At 43.4% G+C, this 26303-nt stretch overlaps 1 protein-coding gene across 2 annotated transcripts in view; it reads right to left on the reverse strand.

The window, feature by feature from the left end:
- The window catches only part of PTPN21 (protein tyrosine phosphatase non-receptor type 21), a 339336-nt gene that overhangs the window by 284105 nt on the left and 28928 nt on the right, over nucleotides 1-26303 (reverse strand). For both annotated transcript variants that reach the window (XM_078660017.1, XM_078660016.1), the window contains exon 2: nucleotides 21494-21804. In XM_078660017.1, the coding sequence (XP_078516143.1) occupies nucleotides 21494-21673 (180 nt within the window). In that variant the 5' untranslated portion in view covers nucleotides 21674-21804. The remainder of the gene's footprint in view (nucleotides 1-21493; nucleotides 21805-26303) is intronic.

The following is a 26303-nucleotide window of genomic DNA, read 5'->3' on the forward strand; positions in this document are numbered from 1 at the left end:
TATCAATCCGCAAAGGGTTCCTGGAGCTCAGAGACAGGCTAAGATCCAAAAGCATTCCTTTTTCTTTTGCTGGACCAGCGAAATTCAGGATCGTCGTCAACGGCCATCCGAGATACTTCACAGACCCCAAAGCCCTTGCAGCTCTTCTGGAAGATCGTCAGGAACAAGAAATGGACCTAGCGTTAGGCCTCTCGAACAAGAGGAAAACTTGATATCATATGTTTTCACACGCAGTCAGGCTCATTCTCAGTCTCGAGCTCAAGTGTAAAGTGTCATTGTCGTGCTTTATTGGTGCTAGTCATTAACTCGCGGTTTCAGGTCTCCACATGTCTCCACAGGTATCCTCATCTGTAATGTGAGTAGGCCTTGTGCCCCATGCATTATTATTATTACGTGTTTTACTCACGTACGTTGCATCTTCATGTTATAGGCTACGTTGATTCCTCTACAATCTAGTTTTAGCAATTTGGTTTGTGCCCAGATAGAAGGAGGTAACTTTGATGTAAGAATATTGTTCAATATTGCTCAGAAAATGCTCCTATGTGCTCACCTTCACAGGACAGTTACAATGTTTTGAAATTCTAGATTACAGAGTTAATGGATTTGTCGTGCTTTATTGGTGCTAGTCTTTAACTTGCGGTTACAGGTCTCCACATGTCTACACAGGTATCCTCATCTGTAATGTGAGCAGGCCTTGTGCACCATGCATTATTATTATTACGTGTTCTCCTCACGTACGTTACTTCTTCATGTTATAGGCTACGTTGATTCCGCTACAAACTAGTTTTGCAAATTGGTCTGTGCCCAGATAGAAGGAGGTAACTTTGATTTAATAATATTGTTCCTTATAGATCAGAAAATGCTCCTATGTGCTCACCATCACAGGACAGTTACAATGTTTTGAATTTCTAGAGTATAGATTAATGGATTTATAGAGTTATTCATTCCGCCCACCGTCAGGGATGGGTGTACTAGTTGACATATGTTCATTTGTACATTTCTCAAGCTTTATCCCAACAGTGTTTTATTTTAAGATTGGAAGCTTCTAGTTATCTTCTATGTATCCCATAATTCCGCCTTGCACGGGTCTGCCGTCGCACTCCCGATGTACGTTTTTGGGGGGAGGGGGGGAGGGACAGAGGGTGGGGGTGGGGAGTAGGGGGGGGGGGTAGGAAGGGGAGAAAATGGAGCTGAAAGGGTTCAAAGAGCCCTAATGTCCTTTCTGTACGTTCTATGCTGTTTTGTTCTTAAGGTTACCTATGTCACAAATGTCAATTGTATTTTGTTACAGTCCATTACGAGTCCACACATTGTCCCACATGTTGTGCAGCAGGGGGTTTTATCCACTGCCTGCCTTAGATCACAGCGCACTATCTCAACGACGTTCCTCATCCCCAATGGCTAAGATTAACTCGTTGGCCGACGACCTCACAATAGTCTCTTTCAATGTTAAGGGCCTAAACCACCCGGTAAAAAGGAGGAAAATTCTTGATTATATCACCAAGTCAAAGGGTGACATTATTTTGCTGCAAGAATCCAAATTGTCCGAGGAAGACCTACGGTTCCTTAATATTCATTGGGCGTCACACATCCTGTCCTCACCAGCTTCCCACAAAAAAGGAGGGGTTATTACCATCTTAGCGAAAAAAGCAAACCTTACTCTAATCTCACACTCCCACGACGAAGTAGGCCGGCTGTCCATTACTAATCTGCTCAGGGAAGATGACCCTATTCATGTTCTAAATATATACGGCCCAAACGCAGACGACCCAGAATTCTGGGAATCGGTCTCTCGGTCCCTAGAACCTATCCCTACTGATGATCTGTTGATAGTGGGAGGTGACTTTAATCTCCCCCTGGACCCGATCCTCGATAGGCAATCCAAATGTGCCTTCCACCCCTCCCGCTCACATGACGCCCTCCTTCGCATATGTGACAGATACCACCTGAAAGACTCGTGGCGCCTACAAAATCCAGACGGTAGGGATTACACGTTTTATTCTGCACCTCACAATTCCTATTCACGTATCGACTTCATATTAGTTTCAAGCCCCTTCACTCACCTTATAGAGGAGACAGAGATAGCCCCCAAACTAGTCTCTGACCACGCATGTATCAGAACCAAACTGGCTGGTTCCAGATCGATTTTACCACCAAGGAGATGGCGATTCAATGACGAGACACTTACAGATCCTGCAAACAAATTATTAATATCGGATGCCATTGAGGATTATCTCTCTTTAAATGACACCCCCGACACTACACCTACCACCCTGTGGGATGCTCTGAAGGCCACAATCCGCGGGACCATCATCACAATCAGGGCAAGGGTAAACAAGACACTCAATAAAGAGCTAGAAGCTCTAGAGCAGCAGATTACCACACTCGAAACCCAACACAAATCCAACCCGCTCAACTCTACCGTCTTTGATACTTTGACCAAGAAAAAATATGAATATAACACCATCACCAGCAAACGGGCGGGGGTATGGGTTAACCGTTTCAAGGCCCTGAAACTGTGCGAGGGCAACAAAGCAGGGAAACTGTTGGCCTCCTATCTCAAACACAAACAGAAACTGACTACCATATCATCCATTAAAGACTCAGGCAACGTCACTCACACCAAACAGTCTAACATCCTTGACACTTTTAAAAAATTCTATGAAGACCTCTACAAAAATGACAAGGTACTGGATGAAACTGCCTGCGCAAATTACCTCTCTTCACTTCACCTCCCGAAAATTTCGGAAACTGACAAAGCCCATCTGGATTCCCCAATCTCTGGTTCGGAAATCAAAGCAGCGATTAACACCCTGAAGAACAATAAAGCCCCCGGCCCAGACGGCTTCACTGCACCCTTTTTTAAGGCCTTTGCGGACCAAATTAGTCCCCCACTCCTAAAACTCTAACTCCTCTGCAAACAATGGCGGTGTTTCTCCATCAATGAGCGAAGCCACAATAATAGTACTGCCAAAAGAGGGGAAGGACCCACTACTCACTAAAAATTACCGTCCCATATCCTTGATAAATCTGGACTGCAAGATTTATGCTAAAATCTTGGCGAGCAGACTAAACTCCATTCTCCACAAAGTAATTAGCCCCTCGCAGGTTGGCTTCCTAAAGAACAGGACGTCCAACGACAACACTAGACTACTATGCCACATCCTAGAAAAGGCAAAATCCTCTTCCGCGCCAATGGTAGCAATAACCTTGGACGCGGAAAAGGCATTTGACAAGGTTTCATGGTCCTTTCTGCGCCAGTGTATGTACGCCTTCAATCTGGGCGATACCTATACCAGGATGGTGATGGCCCTCTATTCGGCACCTTCGGCCAGGATTGCTATAAACGGCACCCTCTCGGAACCGTTCCGTCTCTACCAAGGTACAAGACAGGGCTGCCCTCTCTCACCAGCACTCTTTCTCTTAGCCCTTGAGCCCCTCATTACAGACATCAAACTTAACAGAGACATCGCGGGTATCTCCTTTGGGGACACACGAGTCAAGTTAGCTGCATATGCAGACGATATCTTGATTGCGACCGAAAACCCTACTACCTCCATTGCTGCCCTAATGACCTCGATAGACAGATACTCCTCCCTCTCCGGATACAAATTAAATAGGGATAAATCCGAAGTAAAACCTCTAAATGTCCACACTTCGAAAGAGGTGCTGGGCGACTCCGGCCTTCTTTGGCAGACAGGAGTGATTAAATATTTGGGAATCGAATTCACGGATGAGTTATTGAGTACCCTTAAACATAACGAAAACAAAACCCTGAACAAAATCAAAAATTTGCTGGACGGTTGGTCACCCCGTTTCATCACCTGGTGGGGCCGTATCGAAGCTATAAAAATGATGATATCCCCCATGGTTAACTACCTCGTCACGATGCTCCCACTCGTCCTCTCCAAAGAATTCCATGCTAAAGTAGATAAACACATCTCGGCGTTTCTATGGCAGGGTAAAAAAGCGAGAATTAGCTTAAAAAAACTTCGATTGGATAAGAAACTGGGAGGAGTTAATCTGGCGGATTTTAAAACATACCAAATAGCCTTCTTAGCAAAACAGGGGTCTTACTGGATATCCTCCCAACCGGACTATAGCCCAGTATGGCTGTCTGTAGAAAAAGCGATACTGAAGGGGCTCAGCCCCAGCGCCCTACTCACTGTCAAACCCAGCCCCAACCTAGGTCCAGGTCTAATCTTCAAAAACACGAAAATGGCTCTCTTAAAAGTCAGTAAATACTTACCACATCAATTCCGAAATTCACAGTGGGAGTCTTTATGGCACAACACAACCATCACATACAAAGGGAAACCCCTCAATTACCACGCCTGGATAGACAAGGGCGTCATATTCCCCCACCAACTCGTCGGAAACGCGCTACCCCTAACCTTTAAAGAAATTCAGGATAAGTTCCACCTCAATAATATTGAATTTTATAACTTCCTACACATTAAAGTAGCTCTAGCAAAGGCTAACCTGAAAGATGCCACTCCTTCCCTCCTAGATTTATTCCCCTCCCTTAACAAACAAGGACACCAAGTCTCTAGCTTGTACAAATTAATGCGTCCGCAAGCGTCCTCCCTAAATGCACCCATCCAACGATACTGGGACTCATTCTCCTCCGTACCGAACTCGGACACAATTTGGGCCAGAACGTGGGAATCCACCACCCGCCACAAAATATGCCCTACACTGTCTCAAACCAAGTTCTGGCTTCTACATAAAGCATTCTGGACTCCCAGGAGGTTGTTTCTTCATAAAATCAAGGACGATGACACGTGTTGGAACTGCTCAGGGGTGGGAGGAGACCTGGAGCATCTAGTCTTCAAATGCCCCTGTGTTATCTCGTATTGGGACAAGATCTTTGGTTTCGTGAAGGAAGTCCTCCATATTACTCTGCCAAGAGTATTCTCGTCGCTTGTACTAGGTTTTGCCAAAGCCGTCACTCTCAATGAAAACGATAAAGCCCTACTGGACCTGCTGCTGACGGCTGGGGTTAAAATCATACTTAACAACTGGAAAAGCACGAACAAAGCCTCCTTCCCTCACTGGTTGAACTGGGTATTGTACTTGAGAGGTGCTGACAATATATCCTTGACCTCCACCCCGTGGAGACCCCCATCGAGGAAAATCTGGTCCTCGCTAGACACTCATTTTGATGCATACAAACCTCCTTGAATCTTGTCTACAAGGTCCTAGAGCGTGTCATCACACAATGTTTCATTCTGATTGTTAGCCAGTCTATGTTTTTGTACATTCTTAACCACAGAGTGATGACTCCAGCTCCCACATGTACTACAGGTTTGGTTTACGAAAATGTACATCTTATGTAGCCTCTGCACTAATGGGGTGGTGCCTATCTCCTTCAAGGTCAGGCTATACATGACATCAGGTATCATCGGAATGTATGTGGACATTTTAAGGGGATTCTTATGTAACGTGATGGACTCATTGTTTTATGGACTCAATTGCATTATTGGTACCAACTTTCTGTATTCCTATTCATGTGACTTATTATTGTTTCAACGCTCTGTAACTATTCGCACTGAACCGACTATTCCTGTACTGATGAATCTCTTTTCAGCTCCTAATAAAAATCTTTTGAACTCAAAAAAAAAAGAAATAATGAACTGTAAAATCCATATTTAGCCTCCACATTGCACAGGTTAAGTACCGCTGGTTTAGAGGCAGCTTCGGATCACCATGAACCCTTTTACAAGTACTCTGACAGCACATAGACTCGCTAGACATCTGAATAATGTACGTACGCTACTAGTTACATTGCCAAAAATCCTCCAGTAAGTCTTAGTCATCAGCCCTTGGGCAAATTCTAGCCTTTTGTGCTTTCAATTTTCTTTAGCTTTAGAATCACATCCACATCTCACTACTCCTTTACACAACAAAGTGAGCAATGAGAAAGGAATGAGGCAGGCATTCCACTGCCTTCTCAACCTCTGTTTGTTTTGGCAGTCATTGAGTTCCTGTCCAGTAACTTGAATAGTAAATCATTTGTGGATGAAACAAATCGCAGAATGTGCTTTTTTCTTTGGTTTAAAGAACTGGCTTCACAACCTAGTCTGGACTAGGTCACCGTTTTGCCTACCAAAGAAAGATGTGCACATAAACATCTGATAGGGCAATTCAACAGTCATAGTCCCAAATTAAAGAGGTCTCTATACTTCAGGCCACAATTCTGGCTGAATCAGTCAGTCATACTTTCAGAGTTTGGTCCAATAAATACCAGGATGCTAAGTAATAACAGAAAGTACTAGTCAAGTAACAATTCAGAATGGGCTCTAGATATATTACATTTTATATTACTTAGGGAAGCATGCAATTCCTTCATATAAATCTGTTCTTATTCTTTTTATTACAGTCCAACTGTGACATCACTAATTGCCTGCAATGAGAAAATGGTGTGACTGCTCAAGTTTAATAATGTGCTACAATTTAATTGTGATACCACAATGCCCACAGCCAGACCAGAACACAGTGTGAAAGGAAGGTAGGCCAGGGAACAGAATTTCCACCGTTTGTTAAACCGTGAAAATGAAAATGTGTTTTTTGGTCTCCTGAATTTTTTTCTCTCAAATAAACAGAAAAGAAAGGAGAGATTTAAGGAAGAGTGAACTTTTCTGCATGGTGATAATTCATCACAAAAAGCAAGAACCTCTCTGCATACTACCACACATAATGAACTATAGCTATTTTTGAATATGACCTACATTAAATTCCACATATTTTTGCAACATAGTAGCTGTATATTGGTGTGTTTAAATTCACACTAACAATTTCCATATTTTGTATACATATTTGTAACCATACTTATTGATATAAATGAGCAAGAGACTGATCATTTCAGCTTTTTTTGGGAGGGAGGGTAATGGTATGGTTTATATGATAAAGAATAAAATATCTCCAGTCGTAGGTGAAATGGATATTGCAAATTGGGCCCTATTCCTCTATACTGTGTCAGAACCCCTCAATGACTTACAATAAACTAATAATGTACGCCAGAAAGTTCCTAATCCCACATAATACAAGGCTTACTGTAATAGCTCTGCATTTCTTTTTTTTACCTGAGACCTCTGATGCCAGAACTTGCTGATATTAAGAAAAGATATAATTAGTCATCTGTAATCATTTACGATATGTGCCTGTATTCACCAAGGTGCTCCAACAGTAACAGAAACAGCAACCACACAACCCCACCTGCCATTTCTCACTAACTGAGATGTCATTAAGTCAAGCCCTCAGTCAAGAGCACTGCTAGCTGACATTTTTGTACATTAACTTTTTATGGTTTCTTTTGTTTTATATAGCGCAAATTCGACCCGAAGGTATCAGAGAAATTCACCTGAGCACAAGTTGCGTTACAGACAGACACAAAATACTTGCCAATGTAGCACTAAAGCCGGTTATTAAAATCACTTTTTACATCACTAATCAGTATTTTAAAACCATTCATATCAATTACAATTTCGTTGAAAAACTGTTAAAAATGGTAGTGAGCAAAAGAGATTCATTTTCTTGTCTTCAATAGTGGTATTTTTTTAGGGCTCACCCCTCGCGATGCACTGCGCAGCAGTGCTCACGCAGGCGAGTCCTTTTGTCCGGGGTTTGAAAACGGACCCTGGAATCGCACACGCTCGTGCGTGTGTTTTTCCCTTTGGGTTCCGTTATTGGGCTTTGCATGCACGCAATAGGCCAAAGGCGGGCGCATTGCTCCGCCCATGGCCTATTGGTGTCTGTTATGCGCACCAAAGCCCGTATGTCTTCAATTATCGTGCCCAGACACGGGCGTGATAATTGAAGACATATGGCTCGCAGTGGCGCGCGCGCACCACTCGCAGGCGTATTTTTTTTTTTTTACAACAGCGATCGCTTTAGCAATCACTTTCATTGCTGCTTTTATTTTTTTATTATGGCAAACAATCGTTTTTCCTGTTGTAAACACAAGACGGCAAAAGCCAGATTGTGTCGGACAATTGCAGGACCTGGGATTTGTATAAGCCTGCTTGTAGCATTTGGGCTCCAGCCTTGGGTTACTGAAATCTCCATTCGGTGCTTGCTTTTCACAGAAGATCAGTTCGCTTTCCGGTCTGTTTTAAGGCAATTTCGAAACAATTGTAATGCACAAAGCGTGACTTACCCAATATTTATCGTCATGGTTTTGACTGCTTTATTCTATTCACGATCAGGTGTCACACACATGGCCTTAAAAGGCCACACAAAAGCAAACCTGTCAACTGGAAATGTCACCCATATGCAAACTGAAACCTTGGCAGCTATGCTCCACATATGAAGGTGGCACACTGATAGACATGCAGATGCAATGACGTGTGTACTGTGACATGTACAGTCGTCCCCAGAGAGTCTCCAGCACAGAGCGGGCAGGGGTATTCCCATCAGGATGACAGGTTTGCGCACGCTTGCAGGCGGGCTGGCTATTCCATTCTCATTCGCTCAGCGTAATATGAAAGCAGCCCCCCTCCGGCCTCTTCCACCGAAGTCTTCGGACCTCATAAGGCTGCGAAAGATACCATCCTTCCCTTGCACTGCACTCTGGCAGGTGTCATAGGAGAAGGAGGATACTGAGGGGCATTTGGTAGATCCTGAGCACAGACTTGTGCTGATTGGTTTCATCCAAGCTCGTGCGCAGTCTAGAGTGCTCAGACACCTCGAAGGACAAGGCGCCACACCTCCTGCTGTGCATCAGCCATGGACCTCTGACCCGTCTAATTTCAGAGGGATACTAAGTGTAAGGGTATTTAAGCCAGAAACAGCTTGACAGGCAGGGTAAGAATTATACAGCAGAAAGTGCTTACTTTTAATGTAGGGTAGTAATAGGGTCATTACATATTGGTGGTATTGCAAGCGGGACTCAGTCATCATTGCTTTATGTTCACTCTATTGAAATTTCTGCATTGCTCAAGAGGTGAGCAGCTCACCTTGGTAATCTAAGGCTCGATTCACAAAGTATGCTATAATTAGGCGGGTTTTTCTTTTAGAGCTGGGCTGGCTATTCTGCCACTATGGAAAAGGCCCTCTCTCTCCCGCAAAACCTGGTTTTGTTTGCCCTCGTCAATTTCCTCCAACTCCTCCCACGGTTTTAGTACATAAGACAATTAAAGAAGACGGGTGAGAGTGGGTGCCAAATTTAGTCTCGCCCAGGGCGCTTCTGTGTGAAGGCCGGTGCTGTGAACATGGACCAGTTTAACAGAGAAGGGCCAGGCTGCCTTATGAATTGTAAAGCAACTCTAATGAGGTATTCCAGTAATGCCCCATTAATTGTGCAACGGTTCTTCTCAGATGTGCCCGGACTGCTCTCTAAATGTATATATTCTTTCTGAGAAGTGCCCGGCCAGACTGCCCCTCACAAGGTAGAGACGTGCTGGCATTCAGATTCCGCCCTGCACAGCCCTCGTGATTCAAAGGCCTCCGTTTCAATTTGCATCTCTCAGACTTGGGTGAACGTCCTACTTACAGCAGCGATATGGAGCGGGTGCTCGTACAAACCCCAACTTGTAATTTGTGCCACCATTAATTACCAAGAAGTCTTTGGCGGGACGCCCATATTTGCGATGTATGGGAAGAGCTGTGATTCCAGCAGCGAGAGAGAATGGTTTCTTCCCCTCATACTTCCCAAAACTTGCATCCCGCTCCAGGAGGCCAGAACTGTGCCCCACCCTGAGCTGCTCGCCTCCCTGGGGTAGGGGGCTGAGGCCCATTTAGTGAGCGCCACCGGGGCGGGGTTTCACCTCAGATAGCTCTGTACCTGGGGAAATCCCAGATTTCTGTCGGACAGGACAGGCCCAGGATGTATCTCCACGACAGAAAGCGTTCAGGTACGTTGACTGGAGGGAGACATCTTAAAATCTCTGAACTCATGGATGAATGTTCGGGTCTCGGAGCCAGGTGAGGTGCATGGGCCAACCAAGCCCACGCTGTCCAAGACAGGAGTTTCATTTTATTATAATTTGTAAATACAGTAGTTGCTGTTGGTGCCTGCCCGTGCCTTTGTGTGCAGTAGAAACGTTTGCCGCCCAGTTTGTGCAATGGTTCCCCATTTACTCTTCTCGAATCCCCGTTTACGTTTTTTTTTCTACTTTCCACTCTAGTAGTAGGAGTGATCGTGAATTTATTTACTTTTCTAACGAGTTTTACAATTTAAAAATGACACGCACCCAGTAAATTCATACACTCCAACAACTATTTACAGATACATTTCACTTCAGGCGGGAAGGAACTCTGGCAGTACAAGTTTGCAGAGGCGGATTATCTTTATACTCAAACAATGCGTTTATTTTATTGTCCTGTTTTAAGTAGAAAAAATGGTAAAATCCACGTGTGAAAGATGTGGATTATTCGTATCCAATAAATTGTGATTGTCCATCTCAGTGTGCACCTCACGCCAGACTCCGAAGACCTCGGAGTGAAGAATATCTCCACAGAATCGAGGTAGAACTCGTATCACATGGTCTCCTCTGCCTTTAGATACGCATTTCTTTGTGATTTGTTTTATATTTTTTATGTAAAATATTATAAAGAATGGGATGAATTCGTTCTATGCCCTTTGACGCAGTTTGAGTAAAAAAACGAGAGAGACACTCGGTCTTTGTTAAATAGTTACCAGACACCTTTGTTCTATTTGTCTACAGCCCTGACTTTCATCATCCTCAAAACGGCATTCTGGGAGATGTATTCTAGCCCCGCTCAAAGAATCAAGTGGATTAACTGAAAGCAAGGATTTGTAAAAACACATTACATAAGTGGGTTTGTTCTAATGATAGATTGTCCTGTATCATTGAAGACTAACGTGTAAGTTTTGAGTAGATTTTAGTTCCAGGGTTTTGCGTTGCAGAAACATGTATAATGTACACCTCGAGTACATATATATATTTTTTTTTTATATATTTTTTTTATTTATTGCAAGAAAGAGAAAAAACAAAGAAAAATCATATCTTGTTATACATATATCATTTCATAAGTATCTGGACATAAATTAACCATTAAATACAAGCAGAGGGTTACAATACAGATATTCACCAATATCTAAATCATGACAGTGATGCCAATGTGCAGGACTCTCTAAGCGATTACATGTATATCAAACGAACGTTCCCCATATTTTTTCCCTCCCTTTCAATGCCTTAGGGCCCCTACACTTAGCCAATGAGAACTCCATTGTATGTATTTTGTGAATAAGATTCCACTATTCCATGACACTAGGAGGATCCTTTGAGATCCAAGTCCGCGCTATGACCAACCTGGCGCAGGCAAAAACAATAGATATCAAATCTTTATAGTTACTATTATTATCTTGTATATCTAACAATATCAAATGTGCAGAGAGAGTTGGTAGTGTTATTTGCCTACTGTTAAGAACCGCTATTATTCCTTTCCAAAGTGATGTAAGTTCAGGACACTGATAAAGCATATGCTCTATACCAGCAGCTTCCATGTTGCATTTTGGACATTTAGTATGCTCACTAGCAGCATTTCCAGAGGTCCAGCTAGCAATTCTTTGATTCAGAAAAGTCTGTCCCTGGCCCAGTGCATCATGGGAACAGGGCAGACCAAACTACCAAGCCAATTCTTTACCAGAAAGGAGACAAGCTTCCGGGGACCGGTTTCTGCCATTTCAGGCGTCGTCGGCCCGGCTTGCTTGAATCCTGATGGAGCAGTGAGCAAGGGATTCATGTCTGAGTATACCCTGCCACACCTATAGTGGCCAAAAACGATTCAGAAAAGGGGGTGGTGATGAACAGAGTGTCTGAATTAAGCAGACCACTCTTACCCAGTCCAAAGATCAGGGCTTGATCCATCACCGTTATTTAGCTCACTGCCCCATCCCAGCTCAGAACCTGGCTATATGCAAATTAGTCTGTCCCTGGCCCAGTGCATCATGGGAACAGGGCAGACCAAACTACCAAGCCAATTCTTTACCAGAAAGGAGACAAGCTTCCGGGGACCGGTTTCTGCCATTTCAGGCGTCGTCGGCCCGGCTTGCTTGAATCCTGATGGAGCAGTGAGCAAGGGACTCATGTCTGAGTATACCCTGCCACACCTATAGTGGCCAAAAACGATTCAGAAAAGGGGGTGGTGATGAACAGAGTGTCTGAATTAAGCAGACCACTCTTACCCAGTCCAAAGATCAGGGCTTGATCCATCACAGTTATTTAGCTCACTGCCCCATCCCAGCTCAGAACCTGGCTATATGCAAATTAGTCTGTCCCTGGCCCAGTGCATCATGGGAACAGGGCAGACCAAACTACCAAGCCAATTCTTTACCAGAAAGGAGACAAGCTTCCAGGGACCGGTTTCTGCCATTTCACCATCAAGATTCAAGCAAGCCGGGCCGAAGACGCCTGAAATGGCAGAAACCGGTCCCCGGAAGCTTGTTTCCTTCCCAGTACAAGAATTGGCTTGGTAGTTTGGTTTGCCCTGTTCCCATCATGCACTGGGACAGGAACAGACTAATTTGCATATAGCCAAGTTCTGAGCTGGGATGGTGCAGTGAGCTAAAAAACGGTGATGGATCAAGCCCTGATCTTTGGACTGGGTAAGAGTGGTCTGCTTAATTCAGGCACTCTGTTCATCACCACCCCCTTTTCTGAATCATTTTGTCCACCATAAGCGTGGAAGGGTATACTCAGATGTGAGTCCCTTGCTCATTGCAACATCAGGATTCAAGCAAGCCGGGCCGAAGACGCCTGAAATGGCAGAAACCGGTCCCCGGAAGCTTGTTTCCTTCCCAGTACAAGAATTGGCTTGGTAGTTTGGTTTGCCCTGTTCCCATCATGCACTGGGACAGGAACAGACTAATTTGCATATAGCCAAGTTCTGAGCTGGGATGGTGCAGTGAGCTAAAAAACGGTGATGGATCAAGCCCTGATCTTTGGACTGGGTAAGAGTGGTCTGCTTAATTCAGGCACTCTGTTCATCACCACCCCCTTTTCTGAATCATTTTGTCCACCATAAGCGTGGAAGGGTATACTCAGATGTGAGTCCCTTGCTCATTGCACCATCAGGATTCAAGCAAGCCGGGCCGAAGACGCCTGAAATGGCAGAAACCGGTCCCCGGAAGCTTGTTTCCTTCCCAGTACAAGAATTGGCTTGGTAGTTTGGTTTGCCCTGTTCCCATCATGCACTGGGACAGGAACAGACTAATTTGCATATAGCCAAGTTCTGAGCTGGGATGGTGCAGTGAGCTAAAAAACGGTGATGGATCAAGCCCTGATCTTTGGACTGGGTAAGAGTGGTCTGCTTAATTCAGGCACTCTGTTCATCACCATCCCCTTTTCTGAATCATTTTGTCCACCATAAGCATGGAAGGGTATACTCAGATGTGAGTCCCTTGCTCATTGCACCATCAGGATTCAAGCAAGCCGGGCCGAAGACGCCTGAAATGGCAGAAACCGGTCCCCGGAAGCTTGTTTCCTTCCCAGTACAAGAATTGGCTTGGTAGTTTGGTTTGCCCTGTTCCCATCATGCACTGGGACAGGAACAGACTAATTTGCATATAGCCAAGTTCTGAGCTGGGATGGTGCAGTGAGCTAAAAAACGGTGATGGATCAAGCCCTGATCTTTGGACTGGGTAAGAGTGGTCTGCTTAATTCAGGCACTCTGTTCATCACCACCCCCTTTTCTGAATCATTTTGTCCACCATAAGCGTGGAAGGGTATACTCAGATGTGAGTCCCTTGCTCATTGCACCATCAGGATTCAAGCAAGCCGGGCCGAAGACGCCTGAAATGGCAGAAACCGGTCCCCGGAAGCTTGTTTCCTTCCCAGTACAAGAATTGGCTTGGTAGTTTGGTTTGCCCTGTTCCCATCATGCACTGGGACAGGAACAGACTAATTTGCATATAGCCAAGTTCTGAGCTGGGATGGTGCAGTGAGCTAAAAAACGGTGATGGATCAAGCCCTGATCTTTGGACTGGGTAAGAGTGGTCTGCTTAATTCAGGCACTCTGTTCATCACCATCCCCTTTTCTGAATCATTTTGTCCACCATAAGCATGGAAGGGTATACTCAGATGTGAGTCCCTTGCTCATTGCACCATCAGGATTCAAGCAAGCCGGGCCGAAGACGCCTGAAATGGCAGAAACCGGTCCCCGGAAGCTTGTTTCCTTCCCAGTACAAGAATTGGCTTGGTAGTTTGGTTTGCCCTGTTCCCATCATGCACTGGGACAGGAACAGACTAATTTGCATATAGCCAAGTTCTGAGCTGGGATGGTGCAGTGAGCTAAAAAACGGTGATGGATCAAGCCCTGATCTTTGGACTGGGTAAGAGTGGTCTGCTTAATTCAGGCACTCTGTTCATCACCACCCCCTTTTCTGAATCATTTTGTCCACCATAAGCGTGGAAGGGTATACTCAGATGTGAGTCCCTTGCTCATTGCACCATCAGGATTCAAGCAAGCCGGGCCGAAGACGCCTGAAATGGCAGAAACCGGTCCCCGGAAGCTTGTTTCCTTCCCAGTACAAGAATTGGCTTGGTAGTTTGGTTTGCCCTGTTCCCATCATGCACTGGGACAGGAACAGACTAATTTGCATATAGCCAAGTTCTGAGCTGGGATGGTGCAGTGAGCTAAAAAACGGTGATGGATCAAGCCCTGATCTTTGGACTGGGTAAGAGTTGTCTGCTTAATTCAGGCACTGTGTTCATCACCACCCCCTTTTCTGAATCATTTTGTCCACCATAAGCGTGGAAGGGTATACTCAGATGTGAGTCCCTTGCTCATTGCACCATCAGGATTCAAGCAAGCCGGGCCGAAGACGCCTGAAATGGCAGAAACCGGTCCCCGGAAGCTTGTTTCCTTCCCAGTACAAGAATTGGCTTGGTAGTTTGGTTTGCCCTGTTCCCATCATGCACTGGGACAGGAACAGACTAATTTGCATATAGCCAAGTTCTGAGCTGGGATGGTGCAGTGAGCTAAAAAACGGTGATGGATCAAGCCCTGATCTTTGGACTGGGTAAGAGTGGTCTGCTTAATTCAGGCACTCTGTTCATCTGAATCATTTTGTCCACCATAAGCGTGGAAGGGTATACTCAGATGTGAGTCCCTTGCTCATTGCACCATCAGGATTCAAGCCCTGACCTTTTCTGTAGCAATTCTTTGAGGCGTATAGTAAATTTGAGTGACCGTCCTATAAAATTGTAGCCTTAAATTTGAAGATTGGACCACTTGATTTATTTGTCTCTAGCGACTCTGCAATCTGGTTGGAGTTGATATTTATCCCTAGTCTGTTGGTCCATTTATCCGCCATTTTCGCGCGGTCTCCTGCCCTGCCACTATTTAAACAAGCATAACTTTTGCTAATAAGTGATTTAGTATAGCTAGCATAAATACATTTTAGAGTATCCGAATGTTCTATTCTCTCGATTTTCATTTTATTAACCAAAAAGTCTTGAATCTATACATATTTAAAGTACATAACATCACTAATTTTATAAAGTATTTTTAACGTACTGAAGCTCAAGAGGCCATCCGACCCATATAGATCGCCTAAAGTATTTATGCCATGCCCTATCCATTGCATGCCAGCGCCATCAGAAAATATGCTTGGCATACCTGGGTTCCCCCAAATTTGTAGCTCAGCATTGTAAAATGCAATCTTATCAATGATCATAATTTGTTCCCAAATTCTTTTAATATCTTTCGCGGTCTTAAACTTGACCCTCTTGTAGTAATTGGGGTCATGTACACGAAACAAAAACTGGTTACTATCCAATCCTAGCATGAATTGGTGAAAGAATAGGGAATTCTCTTTTGACAGAAGACTACGTATGCGCTGGACAAAAGTTGCAAAAAAATACATTTTAAAATCCGGGAAATTTAATCCTCCCTTTTCTATTGAGAGTTTCAGTGTCGCAATAGATCTACGGGGTTTTTTATAGCCCCAAAAGTAGCTACTACATATGGCTTCTATTTTCTTAATGTATAGATTGTTCAGTTGTAAAGGAATAGACCTAAATAAGTACAATAGCTTTGGTACAATCTTCATTTTTATTAGATTTATTCGTCCTACCAGACTAAGTGGTATTTTATGCCAAATTTTTAGAGTGGCTATTATCTCATTAAATAAAGGGTCTTAATTCAGTGCTATAATTTTCTCTATATCTGCAGTAAGCTGGACTCCTAGATAAATAGCATTTGGACAAAGCCCCAATATTGGTTGCATAGGTTTATAGTTGGCAATTACTTGAGTTTTACTCACATTTAACTTATACCCCGATAGGTCCCCAAATTTGCTTGCTTCCTCAAATATCTCAGGGATAGTCAGTACTAGATCGGTGGTAAAGACAGCTATATCATCAGCAAAAGCTGTGATTTACAAACTCTTGCCTCCATGCTCTACTGGAATTATATTATCTTGAGCCATAATGCATTCAGAAATGGCTCCAAAGCTAAAGCAAAAAGCAGGGGTGATAGAGGACACCCCTGCCTTGTCCCCCTTTTGATAGAAAAGTTAGCCGAGTTGGCTCCTGCATAGCTAACTATTGCCGTTGGTGATTCGTACAAAGATCTGACCCATCCGAGATATTGCCCCTGTATACCAAATGCACTCAACGTTGCCCACAGATACTCCCACCCCACTCGGTCGAATGCTTTCTCCGCATCTAACATAACCATTCCGAGTGGGGTGAGGGTAGCTGCGGCAACATTGAAGGCAGTCACAGCAGTATTAACATGGGTAGTGGTGTCTCTCCCCACCACAAACCCATGCAGCTGGCAGTTAACCAAATCTGGCATAATAGGAGCGAGGTGGTTTGCCAAAACTTTGGCGAATACTTTCGCATCCGTATTAATTAATGAGATGGGCCTATATGACCCCCGTTCCTCTGGCGGTTTGTTCTTTTTCAAGAAGAAAACTATTTTTGCAGTACGCCATAATATTGGAGCACTTCCTGTTTGCCCCATAGAGTCTATCACCAACTGAAAAAGCGGGAGTAGTTCCTTTTCACAGATCTTGTAGATCTCTATAGGCAAACAATCTTCTGCGCAGCCTTACCAGAAGGCAGTGCTTGTATAGCTGTCTCAATTTCATTAGTTGTAATCTTAGAGCCAAGTTTTTTGATTGCTTCCACATCTATTCTTACGGATAAATGTTTCTCTAAATATTGTCTAATTTCATCGGGAGTAGATGAATTTTCTGGAGTGTATAGGTGGCAATAATATTTAGCAAATTGATCTAGAATCTGCTCCGATTTTCTATATTCTTTAGAATCTGACCCTTTTATTACTTTTATTATAGTTTTAGCTTTTTTATCGGCTACCTTGTAGGCCAAAACTTTGCCAATTCTATCACCCCCTTCATATTGTGCCAACTTGTATTTATGTATTTTTGCACTGTATTTTTCCCTGAGGGTTTTTTTTAATGCCGCCCGCAGTGATACTAATCCTAATCCTAGCTCTTCAATATTAGTTTTACCCTGTATTATAGCATCAGACAATCCTCGAGTACTTTATTACGGCATCAGCAGAAAATGTGAAGAAGTCCCTGGGGATTCTGAATATTTAAGGTCCGTGGCTTAACACTTTTGTATCCCATGTACCTTTTTCTTGCTATGCTTAATAGTCAATAATTGGCTGAATGTAGAGCAGCCTTTGATTCAACCCCTTGCTCCTGACTGGATATTTTTCTTTCCATATGCCACTTACCTGCTTCTGATTGTATCTTCAGATCTCATAAGCTGATGTTTGCAGAACAATGGCTGAAGTGCAGATGTCTATGGGGCTTGATTTTCTTTGCTATATTTGGTCTTACTATTTGACCGAACATCCAGTGGACTAATTTTTAATCAGGGTTAGAGGGACAGGCAGGAAAGAGGTCACGAGTTTGGAGGGGGGTCGAATTGGGGTGTTTATAATACAAGGAAGAATGTACACAGCATTAAGAAAAAAGGCATGATTGAAACACTGTGTCTGTAGTATTATGTACCTGGAGTACATACTACCTCGTTGATATTCCACACTGTCTCTATTTGGAAAATGTTAATAAAAATATATTAATAAAAAAAAGAATAAAATCTTCAAATGTACGCAACGTGATACCGCAAGTCCACTCAAATGTGGTAAAAAAAATATGGAGTACGGAAGGGGCTATGAGATGGACCGATGATAAATCGATTATATATATATATAGCATGAAGTAATCCATCATGCAAATAAGTCCGTAAAAAGGCACCACATTATATCCCTTAAACTGTGTGCTCACAGAGATCATGTGCCCAACCTTTCGATACATAGTTAGGGAATATTGTATTGCATTCAGAACATGTACTCAAAGTCACTTCTTCATGTTTAAAATTTGAATTAAGGCTTAGCAGATTCACGTTACATTGTAAATGAAAATGGAAGAAATTAGCATTTTCTGGAAAGACAAAAATCCTAAGCAACACTATGGGCTACGCTGTTCGGTGTTATACTGACTTTAAAGTCAAAAGAAGACCTGAAATGCACTTTACCGCTGATGATTGAAATGTGGTGTATTGGCGGGATATGCTTTTTCAGTGAAATGTGGCAAATATTAACTTGAATTATGCAATAAAACTACACTGAATTAACAAAATAAAATGCTCAATGACTGAGCAAGTTGCATTTTATTTCTTTTGGAAGGTGTTCATTATAATTGAACTAACCCCACAGCTAATACAATACCAAAGAGTTCCCTTCCTTTTGCTTTCTAATCCGGTCTATTTCAGATTTATGTATGGTAGAACACACATACACTGGTACTCGAGAATCAGATACTGCTGAAAGCTCACAGAAGCCACATACCTTCAATTTAAGCACCGGCTTTAAGGTTGCAGTAAGGATGAACATTCAAAACTCAACATGCTTGTAAATGCACATCTCTAATGTGGAGGCCAATTTAGGGAAATACATATGACAGTTTGAATGCGACACAAGCAGGGCTCCATTAAGAAATTAGGTCATGCAACGTTCATATTCGGCTGGAAGTTTGCACCTGGTAAGCACAAGCAGGTCCGCAGAATCTCTGATTTGGAAAAAAAGGGGAGCAGAAGTCACCCGGAGAGAAGAGAGCCACTCAGGGCATTGGTTCACTCTGGAGGCTTTTCCACTCTTCTTTCTCACCTAGTAGATGCAGCCTCACATAACCGTAATCACGCTCTTGCACATGGTACAAGGCATTAAAGGCTAGGATGCACTTAAATCTTAGATGAGACAGAGATGCAGCAACAGCATTTGAGTCTTGTGTGGGATCCTGGTCTTCAGGCAGTGAGTCATTAAAGCTGTGCTTCAGAAGTTATTGAGATGCGCTATGCCAACTTCTCAGCCTTTCAGGCACTTTACTTCCTTTCCTCAGTCATTAGCTATAGTAAGTCTTTCTTCTTCAGTCCAGGTGTCTCATGTCAACTTCGATAGAAGGGCTACCAAAGCATTGTACCCTGGTCAAGCCCTTAAGTCTGTAATGGTGTACAGAGATTTGCTTCAATCATAAGGTGCACAGAGATTTGCTTCAATCATAAGGTGCACAGAGATTTGCCTCAATCATAAGGTGAACTAACTTTCTGGCTTACAGTCAGGCAAAACACACTTAGATTCTCTGGAGGGAACCAATTTCAGTTATATCTTCCTTCTAGTGCAATCCAGTCACATGAGAATGTACAATAATGCCTACTGTTGCTGACTCCATCGTGACAGCAGACATCCCATAATGCTCGCAGATGATGTGTAGCTCTTCAGCAAAACCCACCAACCGAATCCAACATGGTTGATCTGGCTTCTTCTCTAATGTCAAAGGATTCAAAAAATTGGCAAACAGCACATCTTTTCCTCCATATAAGAGCAACAGCCATGTATTGGATTCAGTCTTCGTGAAGGTGCTCCAACCGACAGACCTGCCCAAACTGTCAATTCAGTGGGGATGAACACAATGGATTCCTCTCTATTACAGTAAAGGTTTTCTTGATCTGATCTGGAAGCACAACAACTTATGTGGCAGTGGCATGTGCATAGAAATTGGAGAGGAAGGAGCACAGGGACACGCAGGGGCATAAGGGAGGCAGCTGCCTGAAAGGTAATGCTGTCAAATGTGACAGCCAATGAAGCTGAATGTGCCAATGAACAGGGGGACTACGGCCATAACTCTTCCTGCCCCAATAAGAACATCGCACATATAGTTCTTATGCTAAAGGAAATGGGGTGGTCCTAGTACATGACCGACTGCAGGGACAAACCCAGGAGGGTGAAAGGTAGCCTCCCCAACCTGGGTGGCAGTAAAAATGCCTTAACTCTATGACTATCAATCAGCTGCTACCAACTCAATCATGTCAGTGCCTGGAAATCGGAGTATGGATTTTTAGAAAGTCACAGGTACAGAGCAAGCCCAGTCAAACTGGTAAATACAAATTATTAGGCTTGCACTTTTTGAAAACCAGCATCTCGTTTTGTTTTTCTTTTTAATCAAGAAACGTTAACGCTTATTAAAAAACTAGAAAACATACTCGTCATTATTGAGGGAACCATTTGTTTTGTTTTTTTACCAAGGCTGAAGGAGAGAAACAAGAATGGAAAAGTAAGCAACAGAAAAAAGCATTCCAAAACAGGAAAAGAAGAAAAGAGCCAGAGAAAAACGGTTATCGCCTGACTAGTATGTAGACTTTTCAATGCAGTTTTCCCATGTCGTTGTCTTCCTCTCCTGTAACTCGCTGTGAGAAGTTGCATTACGGCTGGTGCAGGTAGGAAATGTAAATAAAACAATGTAAATTATAAATAACAGAAGGGAGTGAAGCAGGCGTCTGATGGCACACTGGTTACAAAAAAAATAACCAAGAGATTACAGGTCATGCTAGGCACCCCCATGAATAAAAATAAAATGAGTGATGCACATTTAAAAAAAATAATAATAATAACAGGGAAAGGGGATGGAAGAAAGACCACTTCTTGTATGCCGGTCATAGCGGTGAAATCTGGCTTTGTTTCTTACTTGAGGGCAGCCTCTATGACAGCAAGGGTCATCCCCAGCCCTAAACGTTACCCGACTCCCTTCCCACAAAACAGAAGGTTTACAGAAGAAAGGCAGAGCGTTATGATATAAAAAAAAGGAGTTGGATGGTGGGGAGAGAGGCGAAAATGCTACACGGTTCTCACTGGTGTACTGTGTGCCTCAGTGACATCTGCGTGCTGACAAGTCCTAAAACCCTCTGACTTATACCAGTAAACCATGGGGTTTGTCTTAAAAGGAGATGGTGATTTCTTTAGCACTTATTTTCACAACAGGCGAGGAAGAGAGGCAGATGGAAGAATATTACAGTGAGAGGGTAGGTCTAAGTGATCAAGCAAGAGAGATAAAAAGAAAGAGAAAGAGCAGCAGCCCATGAAAGAAACAAAGTGCACAAAAAAGAGAAAGAAAACAACAAAACAGAAAGCTAAAGGAGAGAAGGCGGTGAGAAACAGAAAGTAGTGATGTATATGTTCTTCATTAAGTGGTGCCCCACAGATTCCCCCTCACCTCTCGGAGCTCAAGTCTCTGAGCCACAGCCTCCAGGCACTCCTGGCCCACACTCTCCACAGAAAGAGTAAACTCCACAAACTCATTGTTCAGCAGCTGGATCCGGGTGACTAGGCAGCTCTTGCTGGATACCGTGTACCTCCGAGTCCGCTTCAATTTTAACCCGAAAGGCAGCGGCATCTTCTTCAAACCACAAAATATATGTGTGAATAGTTCAGATGAAATGAAGCATATGCAGCCTAAGCCATCTCGTCATCCTGCTGCCATCAGGAAGAGATTGAGGAATTCGCGTGTAGGCAACATCAAGGACCCTGTAGGGAAGAGAAGATGTGGTAAATGGCAAAACTGCGAGAGAATTGGAGAACTGGCAGGCTTTGATAGGGCTCACATGCTGCACCTCTGAAAATCTAGTATGGTCCTAAATAGCTAATTGTTTTATGAATCATGTTTTTCCAACAACTTTTAGAATTGTTTTGGAAACCAGACTGAACGTCCGATTCACACTTGAGACCCAGGGTGTACTGGATAGCCTGTACACTAACACATCATTAAGATTCAAGACAACTGCTTCGTGATTATATGCTGAAGCGGATTTGTGCTATTCACATACAGGTAACCTAACATAGCAAGCTATTTTCCAGACGTGTGCCCTATAACCTTGTACGATGAACGTGGGCTACGAAAGTACAAGCATTCTTATAGTCTCAAGAACCATGCGTTACCTGTCACATATCTCCTGCCCCATAAATTCCACCCCAGAAATATACAAAATGTTTACAGTATGTGCATATCAACAATGGGAAATGTGTGCCAGCATCACTACAATTATTCATCTTTCTATTATATATCATGGTGAACTAGGCAATCACCGAACAGTACAAAAGTTCCACCATGGAGATCTGGAGAAGAACTTAACGGAAAAACCTAAACACAGGTGCACTCAGTACCTGGAGCATCACAGCCCGTACCAACCATTCACTGCTCCATCATGCATAGCTCCTCATGCTTCACTGTAAATCGCTCAAGTAGTCCCACTATTATGGTGCCCTATGGCACTACCTTGAGGACTAGGTGAACGCAAGTTAGTCAGAGGTGTTGTCGGAAACTTGGCCCGAAATTCAGTGTGCACTGTAAATTATATATTGATGGTCTTTTTAAGAAATGCATTTCTTAGAATGGGATAATCTGGAGCACGTGTCTGAAGAGATCCTTTATGATATCAACAGCTGTCCCAATACCAAGCACTCTAGTTAAAAATCCATGATAAAGTAATTAAAAACTAACTTTTTCCTCTGAATTTGGGAGCGTCACACACTGTAGATTAAATGGTCATTATACACGTCAGACTCGTGTGATCGCTAATTGAGTGCCCCTTCCCCCACACCCGGTAACAACGTGAGTAACACCTTCACAATGTATTTATTAAAAGTTAAGTGCTCACTAACACAGAAGGTGACATCTATGTAAAGCCCTGAAAAACAAAACATTGTTCTGCTGTATTCTACCCATGGCCATTCACTGCGGCATCTGAAGCCTGCTCAGAAGACTTTACTGCTGTGTTAAGAGGAACACCGTGTTTCGGTCGAAGTCTAAGGACAATTTGAGGACATGCGGAAAGCTTCACTAGCAATACATTTGCCGATTACTTTGTGGTTTACAACTCATATTTGCTTGCTTTCTATTTTCTGGCCCTATTTGCTTTAGGCTGTCCAGCCTGAGTTCGTCCCTGTGTTGCCCAAACCCCATTAACTGTATTCTTCCACCAGTCCTGGATTTCTGTAAACAGACCTTTAAATTGTGTTCTTATCTTGTCACATTGTCTGTGCATTCGAAGACAGAGGTCCAATGTCAGGCAGGTTGGTGTTTACTTTTCTATCTCCGACTTTAAAGGGATTGGATTTATGTGACAATCATGCTGGCTAAGGGGGGGGGGCTGAGGAAGGCTGTAGGATGTTACACAACAACAGATTTAAATGCAGGTAACTGAACTATGCAGATATTTCAGAATATATCAGAATTAGGAGAGCACAAATGAAGCTCGTTGGTAATTCTGAAGTGTGGTGGAAACAAATATTTTAATACGATCAAAACAAATCAGTATTCTACGTATATTTCCACACATCGTTTGTGCGCTGTATACTTTTATCTGTAAAACTGTATGTCTACGCAAATGTAATGGTCACTGCAATTAAAGATGTGTTGTTCGTAATGGCACCAAGCATTACACTCCACACAATGCCAATGCACTTTACCCCCCCACTAATCTACTATGCACCACTTCACTTTGCAACACTGCACTCTATGCCATTGCCCTTTACTCTGTACCACTCTATGCCAATCAAATCTACTCTACCTTCTATGCCACTCTGCGCTGCACCCCTTTATGCCACTCTACTCTACACTGCTGCCATTTACACCACTCTACTCTAAGCACTGCACTCTAAGCCAACTACTCAGAAACACTGCCCTCTATGCCACTATACTCCATAAAATTCAACACCACTGCACGCTACAGAACTCTATTCTACTCTGTGCCACTGTATACGACCTCACTGTGCCACTCTACTTTGCACCACTCTACAAGACTGCACTCTCATGCCACTGAACTAAACGCCACTCTATTCTGCTCTTCTGCACTCTACAACACTGCAAGCTACCCCACTCAACACCACTGCACTCTGTCACTGCGGCCTACGCCACTCTATTATTCTCTGCACTACTGTTCTCCATGCCACTGCTCCCTGCACCAATCTACTCAGTGCCATTGAATTTAACCCCACTGAACTCTACGCCACTGCACACTACACCACTCTACACCATTTAACTCTACGTCCCTGCAATCTATTCCACTCTATTCTACTCTACGTCCCTGCAATCTATGCCAATCTATTCTGCTCTACGCCGCTCTACTCTACGCCACTCTACCCCAAACCAATGCACTCTACGCCACCAAACTCTACACCATACTACTCTGCACCACTGTACTTTACACTACTTCACTCTAGGCCACTCTACTATAGGATGCTCCACTCTGACACTTTACTCCATTAAACTCAATTCTACTCTACAATACTGTAATCCAGGACGCTCAACGAAACTCCCTCTAAGCCACTTCCCCTTATTCTATGACACTACTCCACAACACACTATGCCACTCGACCCTACTCTCTCCTACACTACTCCACTCTACACCACTCCACTCTACACCACTCCACTTTACACCACTCCACTCAGCTCTACACCACTCCACGATCCTCCATGCTACTCCACTCTATGCCCTTACACTCTGTGACACTCTACTCCCTCCATGACACTCAATGGCACTCCACTCAACTCCACTGTCCTTACCCCCACTAACGTTTAGCAACATTGAACAGCAGCCACGCTGGTGTACAACATGGCTAAAACATTTTGGCAATGCAACAAACAGCTTTTGCTGAGGCTAGACCTTAAGGCTTTGTCAATGCTTGTAACTCTAAATTGCCACAAAAGTCACTAGCTGTTCTAAGAAGAACTGCAAAATTCATGTATTATGCAGTGAAAAGTCAAGCAACATTCTCCAAGTGTAAAATGGATTAAATATGGATTCAATAACCCGCAACAGTAAAGTACTACCACTGCCATATTTGCATCGTCCAGCTAATGTACTTTGAAAAAGTTAACAAAATAGTTAGATTTGTATTAGTTATGATGCTTTTCTAGGTGGCAGGTACCAGTATGAGCTTGCCACCCACACTCTACCCTAAAGAGAGCCTTTCCGTTAATAAAGGCTGCCATGAATGGACATTGTGCTTCCTACTGCTGTAAAAGTGTGCTTCTGTATAGGACTTTAGGGATGTCATCTGAGGAGGGACTGAGGAAATCACAAGAGTAAATTATGGTGTGGTAATTAATAAATTAAGGAAACCGTTCAGGCATTGGGTCATTCCGTATCTATCTCTTATGGCAGAATCAAACTTTTTAAAATAGTGACACTCACTTGATTTCAAAATTATTTTTTAATTTGCCAGTTATAATGACCAGGCATTTTTATATAAACTGCAGACTAAAGCAATGAAATTAAACTGGGCTGGGAGACTGCCTTGTGTGCAATGCTTAGCCATGACACTTCCCCAGGAAAGGTGGTGCATGGCAGCTCCCGACTTTTAGAGTTGTATTACTGGGCAAGCACACTTCATTTTATGTGGCTTGCAGGTATCATCAGGTACAGGCAAAGCAAACCACAGCAGCCCCTCCTAATTTACGGTCAATGCTATATAAAATAAATAGGCTAACAGCATAGATAGTGCAAGCACCACTTGGTGTAAATTTGCAGTACATGGAAGTCCCCATGGGTTCCTTCCATTAAAAGATACCATCTGATATATTTTTGCTGTCAAAATGGTACAAGGGACAAGTGGTTGACTTCACCTTATTAACATTGGGTGAACTATTACTAGGGTGTCACTTTCTATACTGTTAGACCTGCCATCCTTGGTGTGTTTTCCCCTGACTTTTAGCCTCTACCTCCTGTATTTTTGACACGGTGCTGGATTTTGTTTTTGCTGGTTTAGATGCATTTGGGCACTTTGCCACTGCTGATCAGTGCCAAAGTGCAAGTGCTCCCTGTGTAAATTGTTATGGTGATTGGTTATCCTTGATTGGTATATTTGGATTACCAGTAGGTCCCTAGTAAAGTGCACCGAGTGTGCCAGGGCTAGAAATTCAAATGCTACTAGTGGGCCTGCAGCACTGATTGTGCCTTCACATGGGTAGCCCCAAAAAGATGTCTCAGGCCTGCCACCGCAGTGCCTGTGTGCAGTTTGATAAC

The sequence above is a fragment of the Lissotriton helveticus genome, chromosome 9 (genome assembly GCF_964261635.1).
Source record: "Lissotriton helveticus chromosome 9, aLisHel1.1, whole genome shotgun sequence".
Taxonomy (NCBI): Eukaryota; Metazoa; Chordata; class Amphibia; order Caudata; family Salamandridae; genus Lissotriton; species Lissotriton helveticus.